General features: G+C 41.1%; 1 protein-coding gene across 2 annotated transcripts; it reads left to right on the plus strand.

Annotated features, from left to right (window-relative positions):
• Window positions 1–2760: 2760 nt before the first annotated feature.
• sltm (SAFB-like, transcription modulator) lies at window positions 2761–16211 on the plus strand. Of its 2 annotated transcripts, none has more exons than XM_026319969.2 (20): window positions 2761–2940; window positions 4012–4099; window positions 4210–4265; window positions 4926–4953; window positions 6330–6924; window positions 7555–7598; window positions 7703–7815; window positions 7947–8096; window positions 8214–8326; window positions 8404–8564; window positions 8661–8761; window positions 8865–8921; window positions 9024–9169; window positions 9277–9457; window positions 9694–9818; window positions 10090–10263; window positions 10755–11060; window positions 11177–11315; window positions 15325–15479; window positions 15568–16211. In XM_026319969.2, exons 1-20 carry the CDS (start codon window positions 2806–2808, stop codon window positions 15677–15679), a joined length of 2979 nt encoding a protein of 992 aa, XP_026175754.1. In that variant the 5' UTR covers window positions 2761–2805; the 3' UTR covers window positions 15680–16211. The 2 variants fall into 2 exon arrangements, with proteins under 2 accessions (XP_026175754.1, XP_026175755.1); XM_026319970.2 differs by having other exon boundaries at window positions 11177–11300.
• The last annotated feature ends 1094 nt before the right edge of the window (window positions 16212–17305 follow it).

The following is a 17305-nucleotide window of genomic DNA, read 5'->3' on the forward strand; positions in this document are numbered from 1 at the left end:
GTATCACCCTCCTAAATTTCGTTTTGAAGTACGTGTGCGCCCACCAGCGGATGGAAGCTGGATGTGTGGAGACAGAAGTGGAGCCCAAACACAGAAGTGGATCCCAAACATAAAAATGGATCCCAAACATAAAAGTGGATCCCAAACATAAAAGTGGAATATAAAAGTGGAGCCCAAACATAAAAGTGGAATATAAAAGTGGAGCCCAAACATAAAAATGGATCCCAAACATAAAAGTGGAATATAAAAGTGGAGCCCAAACATAAAAGTGGAGCCCAAACATAAAAATGGATCCCAAACATAAAAGTGGAATATAAAAGTGGAGCCCAAACATAAAAGTGGAACATAAAAGTGGATCCCAAACATAAAAGTGGAACATAAAAGTGGAGCCCAAATATAAAAGTGGATCCCAAACATAAAAGTGGAACATAAAAGTGGAGCCCAAATATAAAAGTTGATCCCAAACATAAAAGTGGAACATAAAAGTGGAGCCCAAACATAAAAGTGGATCTCAAACATAAAAGTGGAACATAAAAGTGGAGCCCAAATATAAAAGTTGATCCAAAACACAGACGTGGGGCCCAAACACAAGGCTCTCACTGAAGTGAACTGCCAGTGGTGGTAGAAATTTTCACAACTGTAACTTAATGAGAAGCACCAGCAATGACACTTGCCCATTACTGGAATAAAGTAATGACCACTTATTAACATCTGAGTTGCTGAAAATCAGCTGACCACACATTCATGAATATTCACACTATGAGTAATAAGTGGTTTATATTTAAATTGAACATGCTTAACCTTATGAGACAACAAGATTTCAGAAAGGTTTATAGAAACTTAGTGTCTTGGAAATATATGTCAGTGGATAATACAAAGTAACCCCTGAAGTTCTGAGCAGAGATCAGACCAGATCGTTTTTTTTTTTCTTTTGGGTTGTTTAATTTGAATACTTAATTTTAAACTTTAAAGCACTTTTAAAATTTAGCACCCAAATTCATTTCCATTTCTCATCTGGGAACCACACAATTGTCATCTGATAATCAGCTTGAAACTCAACTCAGACAATAAAGGAAGAACAATATTCTAGGTCTAGAATGAGTGGTTATACAATAAGCCTATGTGTTGGTCCTAATGTTTACTTGCTCGATATAAAATGTAGTAAATATACATATGTACCTATTTTTGTAAAATATAAAAGTCTGGTAACAATTCTGTTTAATTATATGAATACAATTTATGTAATGTGAATCAAATTTATCCAATATGTAACTTTGATAATAGGCTCCAGCAGATCCCCGTGACCCTGGTTAGGAATAAGCAGGTATAGATGGATGGGTGTAACTTTGATATTAATTTAACCTCTAATATGTGAGCTGGTTCTGAACTACAATTAGAAATGCATAACCTCGACATATAAGGGACGTGGGTCTTCTAGAGTAATGGAAGTATTCACCCTGTCAGTATTTGATAAGCAGTAGTGAACTTGTATGTATATTTAATAGTGAAAGTAGTTGTGTGAATGCAAACCTTGATGTTGTGTATAGATTAGCTGACACTATGATTGATACTTAGGATCTTAGGATGGGACACCAATATTTATGGATTAGGCAAAGTTGAACAAAAAAATAAGGAGGACTGAACTTAGAATTAAGGACCACAAAAGGAGAAGATTTTGAAATGAATATAAGGATGAACACGCTGAACAACAGTCTTCAGTTGTTCAATTCAGTTCAGTTCAGTCAGTTCCTCGGGATCACTCAGGTTTATTTGTAACTTTTGAAGTGCATAACTAACCTTTGACTCGGGGAACGTCAGGATTACTATTGCAACAACACATCATCTCTAGGGTAAAACTAACCTCACGACGTTCTAAGCCCAGCTCACATTCCCTATTATATTGTCGACTTGTGAGTTTGATTTCAAATATTGGAAAAAGAAGAGGAACAGTGTTTGTGAGAGGTTCAACAATTGCATATGGCCCTGACCTGATAATTCTCCACAACAGTAAGTTTTCAGTAAGCTTGTCAGAATTTAGGGTATTGCATTCTGTTTGTTAGCATGTGAAATTTGTTACGATTGCAGCTCATGTGAATGTAAAGTTGGTCCTTGTCAACTATCTTAACTATTATATGATAAGAAATAATTAGGGCATGCTTGTTGCATTATGAGTTAGATTACCCAGTCATGACTTTCAGCTATCCTAATTGCCTACTTATTATGTTATACTATTTGATATAATAATCCATCATTTATATGTTCTCTGCCCTACTCACTGGTGCAGGACAACACAAGGCAAGATCTTGTACAAACCAATAGTTTGTAAGTAGATGTTTCACAAGTACATTAAGAAGTATGAAAATGGCAGGAAACTCTGCATGTCATTTAGAAGTTGCTAAACTTCATGTTACATTTAAAACCTGCTTAAATGACAAGGTCAGTATAACTCCTTTGTTATTTTTTTAAGTTATGGCAAATTTTCCACTCAAATTAAATTACAAACTGCTCATTATATTGGAAATATTTCACCCACCTGCTTCTGTATCTGTGTTGAATATATGCTGGAGGGATGCCTTGAAGGGTACCTAAAGGTAGAACTCTTTATCAAAGGGTAAGGGTGGGGTTACCTAGAAATATGTAGCAACTACTAACCAGTCAATCGAGAAAGTAGTCCTGCTGCGTTTCCGTAGTCTTCCACCACAATAGGAGGAAGCGCAGCATTTCATGACAACAAATAAATACAATCGAAGAAGAAACGGCGCGCATAGACTACGCGCGCCCCCGAGCCCATAATCTTGAGCTAAAATGGCGTCGGGTGCCATTTCCACGGAGTTTAAGAAAATTACTGAATTAAGGGTTGTTGATCTTAAATCCGAGCTTAAACGAAGAAATTTGGATACGTGTGGCGTGAAGAGCGTTCTTCTTGCCAGACTAAAACAGGTAACGTGAGAACGGCGGTGTATTGTGGGTCATGAGTGAATGAGCTAATGCTGCAGGACTGCTAACGCTAATATTACTGTGGTGACAGATTTTCGGCTAAGCTAATGAACAGTTTGCTTTAGCCTGCACTTTGTAACGAAAACTAATAACAAACGGCAGTAACCTACCGCGAGAGGAGTGCGGTGTGAAGCTTTAATTGTCACTGAGGAGAAACGGGGGTGATGGCGTTAAGTCGTGTTATTTAAGATGGGCGTCCAATCAATGGGGGTCAGACACAGACACGAAAGGCCCGAGTAACGCTGCTCCGTTTGTTCCTCGGAGAGGAACATGAACGAGGCATTTTGGGCCGATGTAAGGTGTTTTTGTCGGTATTGGTGCTGCACACGGTGCACATGTAACGTTGCTCGGTGCTGTGTAAATGCGCAGAATGGCGCATACGCTAAGCAGAGCGTCGTGCAACCGGGTTCGGGACATTATTGTGGTTCATAAGGGAGAGCTACGCTGGATGCCCATCGTATGCAATTAGACGCTGCATGTTTAGTAAACACACTTCAATACATTCATTACAGCTATGAAATGCTGTTTTTGAGCCTTTAGTTTTTTTTTTCAACATACACTGAATAAAGCGAACTAACGAACCAGGTGTTTTCCACTATCCAAAGCCATCTATTTGAAGGATCCTACTGTACATTTTGAAGTATTCCAGATTTCCATGCAGCTCTACAATACACTCTTGAGTAATAATCCTTAAATATACTGACAGGCGTTAGAGTTCAGTGTTAACTGTTGGTACCGTATTGCCCTAAACACCTTTAAATACCTTAACTATTGATGATTTTTGGACATACTCATCATCATGTTGGCACAAACAAGACTGTTCAAAGCAGCTGGATTTATTTTTTTTAAAGTTAGTTATGCTTTGTCAGAACTAAGTGATTTGTCTGATCAGACAGTTTAATTTGCGTTTGACAAATTAAACATAAATGGCAAGGATATATTGCAATGTGGGTTTAGGAGATTTTTAAACAGTTAATGAATGAAGCTTTTTTTTTTTTTTTTTTTTTTTTAAAGGCTGTTGAAGATGAAGGTGGTGACCCAGAAAACATTCAGGTCGTGCTTTCAGCTGAGTTGTCACCCCGGAAAGGTGGAAAAACTAAAGGTATAGGTAATCTTGCTTTTAACTTCATTGGTGAGATGAAGTGATGTTGTTGCTTTAGGTTTTTAAATTGTATTAACCTTATTTTATTGCTATAATTTTTTGGATTGCAGGGAGAAGAATGGATTCAGATGTGGACATCACAGCAGAAGAGGAAATGTTTTCCAAGGTGATGTTTGACACAACTCTTTCTTTGTCCTCACTTGCCCAGTGTTTAGATACAAATATTGAAATTTATCACAGTGATCATCAAAATTGCAGAGAGTTCTTGAGTATGAACAGCCAACACTGAATTATTTCTAATCATGAGCCTGATACTCTGGATGAGAGCTTTCTGTACTTTGCGTAAAGGCAAACCTGTACCAAGGGAGGCACAAAATCATCTGTCCATGCCAACGAGCCTTCCTGTTGTTGCCAGGAAGTGAATGCCTGACCAGTTTAGAAAAAATGTGACAGCTAGCAGTTAAGATACACAATATGAAGTGTTGTTTAGAGTTGCGCACATGTAATTTATACCTTTTATCAGTTTTAACAACTGAACATAAGGCCACAAACTTGATTCACACTTGATCAAACTTTCATGTAATTCTGTAAAATAATTGAATGAGCAGCACATGCTTTTATTGGCACCTATTTTTAAGTTACATCCAGAGCTGTCGAATAGATATTTGAACTTTTCTACAGAGCTGTGTCTTTGGCCCTTAGTATGAGTTTTGATTGATACATAGGGTCATAAAGCAAAAGTATATACTTGACTTGAAAAGGAACATTGAATGCTACGTTTGGAAGTGAAACATGTGTCAGCTCATTTCAGTGTTTTCTTTTTTAGGAAACCGAAGAGTATGAATCAGAGAAAGGTATGTATACCTGCACACTCAGGCCCAGTGTGAACATTAGGTGTATTTTTTTTATTTTATTTTTTTTTTTCCCTTCTATTTTTTACAGCGAACACGTATGATCACGAGAAACTCCTGGTATATTGCATAACTTACATTTACTAGTATTTCATCCTTCTGCTAGCTACTGCCTTATCTAGGTGGTACTTAAAGAAGCAATATGGACATGCTTACTGAAGACATTTATGAAGACCGACAATTTTTTTTTTTTTTTTCTTTTGGTAATTGGTCCGCATGTGAATCAATGGATGTGGGTTTCCTTGATTCAGGTACCCAGTTTCCTTATATGACTGAAAATATTTTAATGAAAACTTCTGTTTTCTTTAATGGAATTTCATAATCCCTGCATTCAGTTTCCTCCTTTCCCAATGGAAGCGAAGAGTGAAGGTTACAAACGAGCTGATATTTTATGTCTAGTGAAATGAAAGAAGAAACAACTTTTGGAACTTGAGAATCGTTTGGTATTTTAATTGCACTGGTTATGTCTGACAGCATCACTATGTCAGCAACAGGAGTCACACACACAGATACCTCATTACAGGTCCCGTCAGGTGAGACGGCTTGTGAATGAGGCTGTGATTTGGGTTGAACTCAAGGACCGCTCGTCTCTTTTAACCCTTGTAAAAATGCAGAGGTCTTTGGAAGGAAGCAACTGAAAGATCAAGAGACTGAATACATTAATCGCAGACCACATCATCGGAATTGCGCATATTGCTGCCTACTCACTCCAATGCCAGCATGATGTGTGCAGTGAAGAGATGTAACACACAGCATGGCCTGGGACTGGCGAGTACAGACTGTGACCAGAGGGAGATACTTTTTGTGCAGAGTTGTGTTCAGATGACTGGACTCTTTTCAAGAGGTCAGAGTTGGTGGTGAAAGTTTTTCTGATTGTTGTCAGATCTGCTGATGATGAGGGATTGATGCCATTGATTACTGAAGAAACATTGGAAGATGAAGATTTCCTGAAACACAGACATCTCTGTGCAATTTGCATAATGGAAAAAAACTGAAGGCTGAACTAATGGACATTTCCTCCCTTTTTGAACTTTCATATGACTCACACTGGGGAACTACTACACATGGTAGGATGCCTCTGGAGATGCACGTTCAGTATGAACTATGACTGAAGTACATAACATGCCAAGAAATGAAGAATGAAACGTCTACCATTTACAGTGAAGATTATGTGTTTTGTGTCTTCCTGTGGTGTCTACGCCCTCGATGACCATTAACACTAAATGTGCTTTCTATTCTACTTTTTAGGTCAAATGACATGCGACATGTGAATGTTAAAAGTTGTGTTTTGCCATGTTTATCCTTATTAAATCCCTCAGATGTAACTGATACAGATGATGGTACTCGTGAAAATTCTAAGCCTGCACCCTGTGAGGACAGCCTCGCTCAGCCCAAGGCTGAGGCTGAACCAGAGTCAGAAGCTGTGGTGGCTGAGGCTGATTCAGAGCCAGATGCTGAGCCAGAGGTGGACGAGGATGCTGACCAAGAGATGGATGGGGAGGCTGAGCCAGACATGGAGACCGAACTAGCCGAGATGGATGCTGAAGGCATGAATTCTTCTAAAGAAGCTGAGGACGATCATCTGTCCGTCTCAATCCCAAATGAAGATGCCATCACCCTGGATGTTGATGGCGATGATCTCCTGGAAACAGGTAAACATGTGAAACTTCCAGATCCAGAGACTGAGAAGGGTATTGATGAGCCAGAGGTCTCTGCTGAGATGGGCCCAGATGATGACATGAAGGTAGAAGACACAGAGGGCCACAAAGATGGTAAGAAAGACGATGGATCCAGGTCTGAGAGTGTGAAGAAAGACAGCAGAGACCCCTTGAAGAAAGCTGAAACTGGAGACAAAGAAAAGGATTCTGGGAAGAAAGGCCCCTCCACTACTGGGGCATCAGGTCAAGCAAAGAGGTTTGTCTTTCTATGTCAGTTCTTTGATACTACCAAGTCCACCTCACTAAGAACGCAGCATTGTGGGTAGCATCAAGAGTTTTTTTGCCTTAAGGGAAATGTTCACTGATGTACCTAATCCTGCCATTTACTACTTTGATTTGCTTTTCTGAAGTTGGTTAAATTGTGACATTAACCAGGAGCTCAGAAAACCTCTTACTTTGTTACTTTGACCCTTCCAGCAGTTGTAAAGCCCTTTTCCAGGTTCTGCACAAGGCATTGTAAAAGAGCATTAGTCCTTGTGATGCCAATGGTTTCCTTTTTTTTTTTTTTTTTTTTTTTTTAAATTTTTGGTCAAATGATTCGCTGTGATGTTGTACAAACCTCCGAAGAGTTCATTGGTCCAGAGAATAAATTGGCTGACAACTTGACCCATCTCACCACTGGAAAAAGCAATGAAGCCTTTGAGACATTGGTTCAGATCCACGCCCCGCCTTCAGGATTTTTTTTCTTTTTCTTTTGTTTTTTTGTTTGTTTTTGTTTTTTAACTTACTGAAAAGTAAAAAATGTTTTTATTCCAGTAGCTTACATCATGGTTTTGTTTACCTTCACTCATTTCATTTGTCTGCTGTTGCAACATTTGCTTCGTAGCTCTTCAAGAGACAGAGATGGAAAAGCTGCAAAAGATGAAAAGGGTAAGATGATATCCAAATGTTGAAATACTTATTAGGAAGACCATTGTCATTTTATTCTTAGTTATAAATAAATAAATCTCTGTTTTGGAACTCATCTTTATCAGGAAGTGGCGGCGGCAGTAGCAATAGCAGCTCTTCTCGGAACTTATGGGTGAGCGGCCTGTCTTCAAACACGAAAGCAGCTGATTTAAAGAACCTGTTCGGCAAATATGGAAAGGTAAATAAAGTGCAAATTTTGTGCTCGTTTTGTCATTAGTTGTTCCATCTTTTTGATATTTCTGGAAATACCACATTAAGTTTATGCTCAGTGTTGTTGAAATTTGTTAGAATAAAATTTGTCACCAACAGGTTTTAAGTGCGAAGGTGGTCACAAATGCCCGCAGCCCAGGTTCAAAATGTTACGGCTTGGTGACTATGTCTTCAAGTACAGAGGTGACACGGTGTGTCTCCCACCTTGACTGCACAGACCTCCATGGCCAGCAGATATATGTTGAAAGGGTAGGTTAGAAAGCAGACAAAGCTGTTTACTAATAGACCCGAATCAAAAGCAAACCTTTTTATTTATGGAAAACTGTGGGCCTGTGTCACTTATATTTGACCGCTGCTGTTTTTCAGGCCAAGAATGATCCATTCAAAAAAGAGCCATCAAAGAAAGAAGCAGAAGATAAAGCAAGTTCCAGCAAGTTGAGTGATAAGCGCAGTTCCACAGGAACAAAACTGTCTAACAAGTAGGTGACAGAAAAAGTTAAAACATTTAATTGTTGACTGAAAGCATGTTTTAACCTTTTGTTCTCTTTATACGTAGAGCACAGCTGTCTTACAAAAAAGAAGATAAGAAAACAGATAAGCTTTTAGAAAAGGACAAGGATTCATTCAAGAAGCAAGAAGCCAAAAGCGGAAAATCTGACTCTGTGTCCTCGAACTCGGGACTAGATTCTGCAAAGAAAGACGACAGAAAGCACGGGCGTAGGTTTCATTCCTCTTATTGGTTATTCAGGGACTTCAATTGGAAGAGTCAATAGGTGTACGTCTGTTCTGTATAATTATTTTCATTTTCTCTAGGGACAAAGAGCCCAGGCAAGATGGCGTTGATAGATCATGCCAAAGGAGAGTCTAGTTTTGGCAAAATGAGACCTTTCAGAAGGGGAAGGTATTTCGATAAGGTATGTGACATGGTTGATTTAACCATGTTTTGAATGGCTATTTAAAATTTTTCATCAGCGTCTAATACAAGATTCTCATTTGGTACTGTTTATATTTTCCCAGCCCCTTGTCAACATGAATTTACAGAGGAGGCCGAAATGGTTGATTCCTCCTGATGAGGTATTAAATTCTTGATGCTATGGATATCTTAGTATTGCTTTTAGCATGCTTCACACAGAAGCTATTACTTTTTACACCATAATTTTCATGTTCCCCTCTCAGTTAGAGATGTTAAAAGACAAACAGCGCCATTTTGCTAACAAGGGGGATGACAAAGACATTTTGCCTTTTGAGAAGATGAAGGAGCAAAGGATGCGTGAGCGGATGGCTCGTCTGGAGCGTGTGCGTAGAGCTGTAGAGTTGCGCAGGTAACTTGGACCGGCCAGTATCTCTCACATTTAGTAGATTGCAAGGTGATCGTATGTTTCTTTATTCTAAACAATGGATTTTTTAATTTATTTATTTTTTGAAATAGGCGACGTGAGATTGCTGAACGAGAACGCCGGGAACGTGAGCGTGTTCGTCTGTTGCGAGAGCGAGAAGAGCGGGAGAACCTACTCCGGGAGCGCCAAAGACTGGAGATGGAAAGACAAAAACTGGAAAGAGAGCGCTTGGAAAGAGAGAGGCTTGAGAGAGAGAGAATCCGTATAGAGCAGGTACTTTTAAGTATTTTTTTGGTGGGGTTTCCACAGTCAAATCTTCAGGCTCCTCTGGAAACTACCTATATCAAGGATGAATGATTATACCAAGCAGTTGCATTCCAGAATTCTAGGTATGCAGCAGTGAAGTGGGGATAGAACTGTTTCTAGAAAGCCATTCAGACTGACTGTAATTCTATAATGACATGCCCATAATTTTTGTAGTAAGTACATTTAAATTGTGCCTCTTACAGGAACGCCGTAAAGAGGCAGACCGCATGGCACGTGAACGTGAGGAGCTACGGAGGCAGCAGGAGCAGCTCCGCTATGAGCAAGAAAAGCGAAACAGCCTCAAAAGAGGCCGTGATGTGGAACATGGGTACATATGCCTTTTATGTCTCAGCAGTTTTTTTTGTTTTTTTTTTGGTGGGGATTATAAATAAAGTTGGGCTTGACAGACTTAGATGTTATAAAGTTTGATCTGCTGGAAAACCAAAGGAACTTCAGGTAACTAACAAACTCATAGAAAGTGAAACAGAAAACTCCAAAGGAAATTGGTGGATTAATCTTTTTCTTATGTGTTCATCTGTTTTATAACCAGAAGTGTTGCTGTTCAAACATGTAACTTATGAGGCATGTCTTTGTTTCAGTCGCAGAGATGATCCCTATTGGAGTGGCAACAAGAAGATGCAATCAGATTCTGATGTTCGTTTGAACCAGGGCTCGAACTACAACCGGCAGCAAAACCGCTTTTCAAATTTCAGTCCCCGAGAGAGGGGGCGCTTTCCAGAAGGTGCTGCTGAGCAGGGCAACACATACGACAGGTACAAGTGTTGAGATCACAGGAGTTGATAGTTTGCATTATCTGTCACTGAACACACTGACATATCACAGTAGCAAGAGTAAATAAATAATAATCAGAGATTCATCAACGCACATTCTAGGTCTTGGCGTTGTGGAATGGCTTACTTGGGACTCTTGAGCACCGAACCAGTTAATGTTATTACCAACACATACAGTAACAAGTGAAAAGGTTTTACATTTAAAAGACCTGTAGAATCAAAGTTCCAGCCCCACAGCTGCACTTATAAGAAAAATGTAATTTAATTTGGAATTTAACATCCACTTTTCCACAATTACTGCAATATTGGGAAAAACCTGTGTGGACTGTGGCAGGAGGTTTTTAGAATGTCTGAACTAACATAAGCTTGTAGGAGCAGTGACTCTACTACTGCTTGCATTGTGGGCCACAGGTGATTAGGTAGTTAGACTTTTTGTGATGTCATTAATCCCATTGTGAATTTTCTGCTGCTAGACGCGCCCGGTTTGTGGGTGAGCCAGAGGTAAAGAAGAGCCGTCCAGTTCCTCACCGGGAGGGTTCTGGCTTTGAACGCTATCCCAAGAATTTTGAAACTGTCCGCCGCGCTGAGCCGCCACCTCCTCCACGTGCTGAACTACGGGACACAGACCGCAGGGAAAGAGATGAAAGACGACCTGTGCCAATGCCAGATCGCCCTTTGGGAGCCAGAGCTACAATACCTGGCCTGTCACACACACGCTCACCCAGGGACGGAGGATGGAAAACTGATGGTGGCATGAACTCAGCCAAGCCAGATATACGGTATAAAATACATTTTTGAGCATGAGACATTGTCAGTTGATATTTTTTCCCTCTGTAAGTGAAAGCTGATATCTTTGCGTTACTTCTCTCACCTGTTTTAATGCTGGGTGGAACAGAGGACCTTTGCGAATCCGTGCTGAGCGATCAGGCAGAGAAGGTCCAGGCCCTGTACTGAGAGGAGGCTCCTCAGCCGCACGTGGAAGAAGCAGCTTTAATGATCGAGATGGAGGACGAGCCATGGTGATGAGTGATACAGTGAGCTTACTTTCTTGCAATGCATTGCTTAGGCCCTGCTATTCTAAATACTACACACTGAACCGTTTTTAGAACAGCACTGAGGAATTGTTTGACTCCAGTTTTAATCTTTGACTATGCTTGCTTTGACTGCTTGGCTTTTTTAAATCTAAATTTAAGCTGAATACATTTTGGAATGTAAACAGTCAGGCAAGCAAAGTAGTTTGCCTGAGCCTTAAAAAACTACCTCCCCACTCGTTCCACTACCTCTGCTAAGACAGCTACTTAAATTCTGACTCTTTGTCAAGACAGTGTCAGGGGGTACAGCAATCATATCTGCAGATCAAACTGCAAGCCCCTGCAAGTTTAACTCTTGCTGAAATGCCTGACATTGCAACCATCCACTGGCTGCTTTCTCACACGCCAAATCTGCTCTGTATCACTGCGAGCTGCAACTTACCACCTACCTAAACTTTTATCTGACTTCTCCAACACACAAAACCACATTAAATCACATCCCTACACCAGATATACTCTGGGCTAGCCCACTTCAGCTTAGTGTGCAACTTCTTCAGCAGCATTTTAGTACATGGTGTTGTGAAAGTAGTAATCAAGTTATCCATATGTATTCTTATGTTTGGTCTCCATTTGGTGCCTTAGTAATAACCTTTATTACAGTGGTATAAACTAAAGAATCAGAATCATCTTTATTGGCCAAGTTTGTGCACACAAACAAGGAATTTCACTCCGGTTTACTAAGGTCTCTCTATGTTCAAGAATGAAATAAAGTTAAACTATTACAGAAGATAGGTTTACAATAAGAAGGAAAAAAAGTAAAAATTGAAAGAGGATAGAAAAATAATTCTCTACCATTCTGACAGAGTTCATGAGAGTGACAACCTGAGGGGTGGTTTAAGCATACAGTGCTCTGTAGCACCTACCAGAGAAGAGGAGTCTGAACAGTTTGTGTCCAGAGTGTGAGGGGTCTGCAGAGACGCTCCTTCCCCGTTTCCTGACCATGGACCGGTACAGGTCTTGAATGGAGGAAAGATTGGTCCCGATGATCCCCTCTGCAGACCGTATTGTCCATTGCAGTCTATTCCTGCCTAGCTTGGTGGCCGATTCAAACCAATTCACTTCAACTCAATTTTATTTGTATAGTGCCAAATCACAATACAGTCATCTCAAGGAACTTTACAAAAAAACAAAAACAAAAAACAACCCCTTATGAGCAAGCACTTGGCAACAATGGAGAGGAAAAACTCCCTTCAACCTAAGAAAAAACCTCCAGCAGGACCGGGCTCAGTTTGGGCGGCCCTCTGCCTCGACCAGTTGGGGTGAGTGGATAGAGGAGAGAGAAAAGACAGTGATCGAAGTGCAGAAGACGGACTACATGATAGCGGTGTAGAAGGTGACTTGCATCTCCTGTCGCAGGTTAAACTTCCTGAGCTGCCACAGGAAGTACAGTCTTTGCTGGTCCTTCGTCTGGATGTGGTTGATGTTGGAGGTCCATTTCAAGTCCCAGGAAATTGTGAATCCCAGAAACCTTAAGGTTTCCACAGTAGACACTGGTGTTGAAGATGGTGAGAGGGGAGGGAATCGGAGGGCTTCTCCTGAAATCCACTATCATCTTCACACTCTCAAGTGGGTTCAGCTCCAGTTAGTCCTCAAGGAAAGTGTGATAGATCTGCTGAAGTCCAAGTTTTTGTTGTTGAAAAGCAGCTCATCTATCTTATTAGCCAGGGTGCAGACATTCGCCAGATGTATAGACGGGAGCGGAGTGCACAGCCCGCGCTGTCTGAGTTTGATGAGTGCTCCTGCGTGCTTCCCACGACGGCATCTCCAGCAGACTATGTGAGGAACAGCTGCGCCCTCTTGAGTGGATTCAGCTCCGGATGGTTCTGACTGCACCATTTCCCGCCTGTATGCAGACTCATCACTGTCCTCGGTCAGACCAATGACTGTGGTGTCATCTGCATATTTTAGGAGCTTCACAGAAGGGTCTGCTGCTGGTCACCTGTTAGGAGCTGTTGATCCACTGATAGATGAAGGCAGGCACTGTGACTTGGGTTAGCTTCTTGTGGAGGATTTCAGGCATGATGGTGTTGAATGTTGAGCTGAAGTCCACAAACAGGATCCTCGTGTACGTCCCTTGGGAGTCAAGGTGATGCAGGATGTCGTGCAGTCCCAGGATCATTTGCTGACCTGTTTGCCCGGTAGGCAAACTGCAGGGGCTCCAGCAGGGAGCCGTTGGCCGTTGATGTCCTTTATGTGTCTCACCACCAGTCTTTCAAAAGGTTTTTATGATCACAGATGTCAGGGTGGTAGGTCTGTAGTCATTTAATCCTGTGATGGCAGGCTTCTTGGGGACTGGGATGACACTTCACACAGCTCCAGAGATCGGTTGAAGAACCATATAAAGATGGGTGCCAGCTTGTCAGTGCAGGCTCTCAGCTGGGAGGGACACACACCGTCAGGACCTGGAACCTTCTCACTGTAGTGCTTCCGAGCTACCCTGATCTCTTTTGACAGCTTATTTCTGGCCTGCTTGAAGAAGACCCAGTCCCCAATTCTGTAAGCCTCCTCCTTTGCCTGGTGCAGTTTCCATACATGCTCACAAAAACTGATGAGGTCTATGGCTGCGGCTTCAAAAAACACTCCAGACAATGCAGTCAAAGCAGGCCTGTAACTCCAGCTTTAACTCTACTGTCCATTTACTCACGTTCCTTACCACAGGCTTAGCTTCTGCCTGTAAGTCGGGATGAGATGAAGCAGACAATGATCAGTGTGTCCTAACGCGGCACGGGGAACAGAGCAATAAGTGTCCTTTAAAATCGACAGCAGTGTTCCAGTGTGTTCGTGTACCTGGTGGGATATTTGATATGCTGTCTGTATTTGGGAAGTTCGTGGGTTAAGTTTGCTTTGTTAAAATCCCCCAGAATGATGAGCAGGGAGTTTGGGTGTTGAATCTCCACATTCGTTAACTGCTCAGCCAGCTGTTGTCTCAATGGCGCAGGTGAAATGGACACTTCAACCCGAACGAATGAGGTGAACTCCCGCTGTAAATAAACGGTTTGCAGTTGATGAAGAGGCTCTCCAAGTGAGGACTGCATGACTGTTTCAACGCTGTATCATCTGTAAACCAACCTTTGTTTATAGAGAAGCAGATTCCACCTCCTCGTTTTCCCCGAGCACTCTGTGTAGCAGTCCACTCCGAAAAGCTGGAATCCAGGCAGCTGTAGTGCACTGTGTGAGATGTGTTCTCTGAGCAAGGGTTCAGTAAGGCAGAGTGTGGTGGATTAGCCAAAGTCAGTTTTTTTGGAGGTGAGAAGCAGCAGCTCATTCATCTTATTAGCCAGGGAGTGGACATTTGCCAGCTGTTTAGATCGGGGCAGTGTGCATCCTGCGGTTTGACAAGTGCTCCTGCGTGCTTCCCACGTCTGTCTCTGGCAGACTACATGAAGAACAGCATGAAGAATCTCTGTGAAAAAGCTCTCTGGGTCAATTAAAAGAAAAAGTACTCAGGGAAGACTGTCTGATGTTTAAAAGTTTGTCTCTGGTGTAGGTGATCAGAGAGGGCAGCAGAAAACACACAAAAAAAAAAAAAACCCACACAGTAGTAAAGAGCCAAAGACCGTGGCTGCCATCTTCAATGGAACCGAAAGTAAGACTCTTAATTTAAAAAAAAAAAAAAAAAAAAAAAGTTGTGTAAAGGTTTAAAGTTGCCAGTCACGATGTCCGTCTCAAACTGCTGCCACACTGCAATACACTGCAGTTGCGAAACACCTGGATGTCCTGAACATATCCCCTCACTTGCCTTTTGACTGTGTCTTTGAAATATTCTAAAGTGCCCCACAGCAGGCTGTCAGGTACTGAACCAGAAACAATTACTGAATCCAAGAATACCACAATCAAGTGTCTTCGTTCCTTTCTGTGCTGACTGGCACAGTTCTGCTGGCTGGAGCTTTAACAACAGAGTGAGTTTTTAAAGGTAGCTTACGCTTACTCCAAATCTCTTCTTTCTCTGCAGCCATTCAGCTCGGGCCGCCAAGTCGTGGTGGAGCGTCACGGCAGGGAGCAAGGATTGAGGAAAGAGTGGCAAGGTTCCTCATCCTCTCAGGGTGTGGGTTTCCCTGATAATTGCAGGATAGTAGACAGCCGGGCCAGCTTGATGGCTCCTTCCAGGTACACCAAATGAATAAAGAGATGTTGAGAGAACTGAATACTGGGCCCTGTTCTAGCTCTCTTAGACTTAAGCTTTGTCTTTCTGCAGTCACTCTTCATCTGGAATGAACCGAATTGTACAGATCACCAACAGCTCCATTCCCAATGCTGGCAGTGTGGGTGGATTCAAGCCCTTTAAAGCTACACAGCGGCAGTTCTAACTGCAACCAAATGCTGCCACGACAAAGCACCTGAAGACTTTCTGAACTTAATATTTTTAGAATTTCAACTGTTTTAGGTGGCACATTTGTAGCCATGAGGTTGATAACACTATTTTATTTTGTATAGCCAGGTGTTTACCTCAGTGTAGGGTTTTCCTGGCGGTTCTGCTGTTATTGTTAAACAACCTTGTGCACATGATTTACTTAAGACATTGTACAGCCCTAGTCTTTGTAACAAAGTTTTTACGTGACATTACCAGCTTCTCCTAATTGAGTGTTGTATGTACATTTTCAGTAGACTAGTGTCACGCTGTTATTGTTATATAGCTCATTAAGTGACAAGAATCATTTTTCAAAAAGTCATATTTGTGTTGTGAATGTCTTGTTTTGGAGAGATTAGTTGGATTTGTAAAGGCATTAGACTGTAGGAAAAACAACAAAAAAAAAACCTGCATTGTACCAAATATTTCTCTTAGGGGGAGTTAATTTACATACAGGCTTGTGTCCAAAATAAAATTTGACATTAAAGTTACTGCAGGATGTTCAGTGGTGTGGCCCCCATGCATGTACCTGTACCCGCAGCACACACCCTCTTTGCACACACCCTCTTTATACACACCAATAAAACTTGACCAAACTAAAAAACAATGACTAGCTGTCAGTTTTCGGTTGGAGCAGCTGGCTTCAAATCATCAGTTGTCCCTGACAACCTTTTTTTTTCTTTAGAGAGTCTATGTTTAGGGAAAAGTCTGTTTTGTTTTTTTTTTTTTGGGTCTTTCGTTTTGTGTTTCTATAAACATTCAAATACCATCCAGTTATTGACTACCAATCCAAGATTGGGCAAGAGTCAAGATACATCCTGGACAGATCGGTGGTCTATTGTAGGTCTGACACACAGAGACTGATAAAAAGTCACATTCACACCTATATATAATTTAGTCAGCAGTTTAGCCTGACCTGCATGTGTTTAGGCTGGAGAACACAACTGGAGAAAACCCACACAGACACTGGAAGAACATGCAAACTCCACGTAAAGGCCTGAGGTCTGGGGTCGTTTCCATGTTAAAACAGTATGAAAATTGTGACTTTCTGTGACATTAGGCCTTGCAGGATAAAAGGGGTGCCACAGACACACTGTGATAACTGACAATTTTTTAGATTGAAGGTTCATTACAAATGACAAACCAACCAACTATTGAACTATTGATCTTTGTCTTTTATTATATCTATAACTTCTAATCAGGTTGAATGTCCCTCGTCTATAAGGCATTTGTTTATATGTGTATATGTATATATATATATATATATGTGTATATATATACATATATATATATATCACCATATACAATATGTAATGTGAAAGGCTACATACATTATTTGGTCATTTATGTAAATAGATGAACATCGAAATCAACACAGATGAGTAACTTCCCATATTCACAAACACGTTCCTTTTGTGTGTATGTTCTATGTGAAATGTAAACATAATGGGCCATACAGTGGAAATCATATTCTTGGGGTAGTTAATCAAAATCTTACTCTTCCTGATATTTCAGTGATTTCAAATCTGGGAGTTTGATATTGCATTAAATGCCTCCCTTTAGATTGTTTAGCACTCAGGATGTG

This window comes from Mastacembelus armatus, chromosome 3 (genome assembly GCF_900324485.2).
Source record: "Mastacembelus armatus chromosome 3, fMasArm1.2, whole genome shotgun sequence".
In the NCBI taxonomy this organism is placed as follows: domain Eukaryota; kingdom Metazoa; phylum Chordata; class Actinopteri; order Synbranchiformes; family Mastacembelidae; genus Mastacembelus; species Mastacembelus armatus.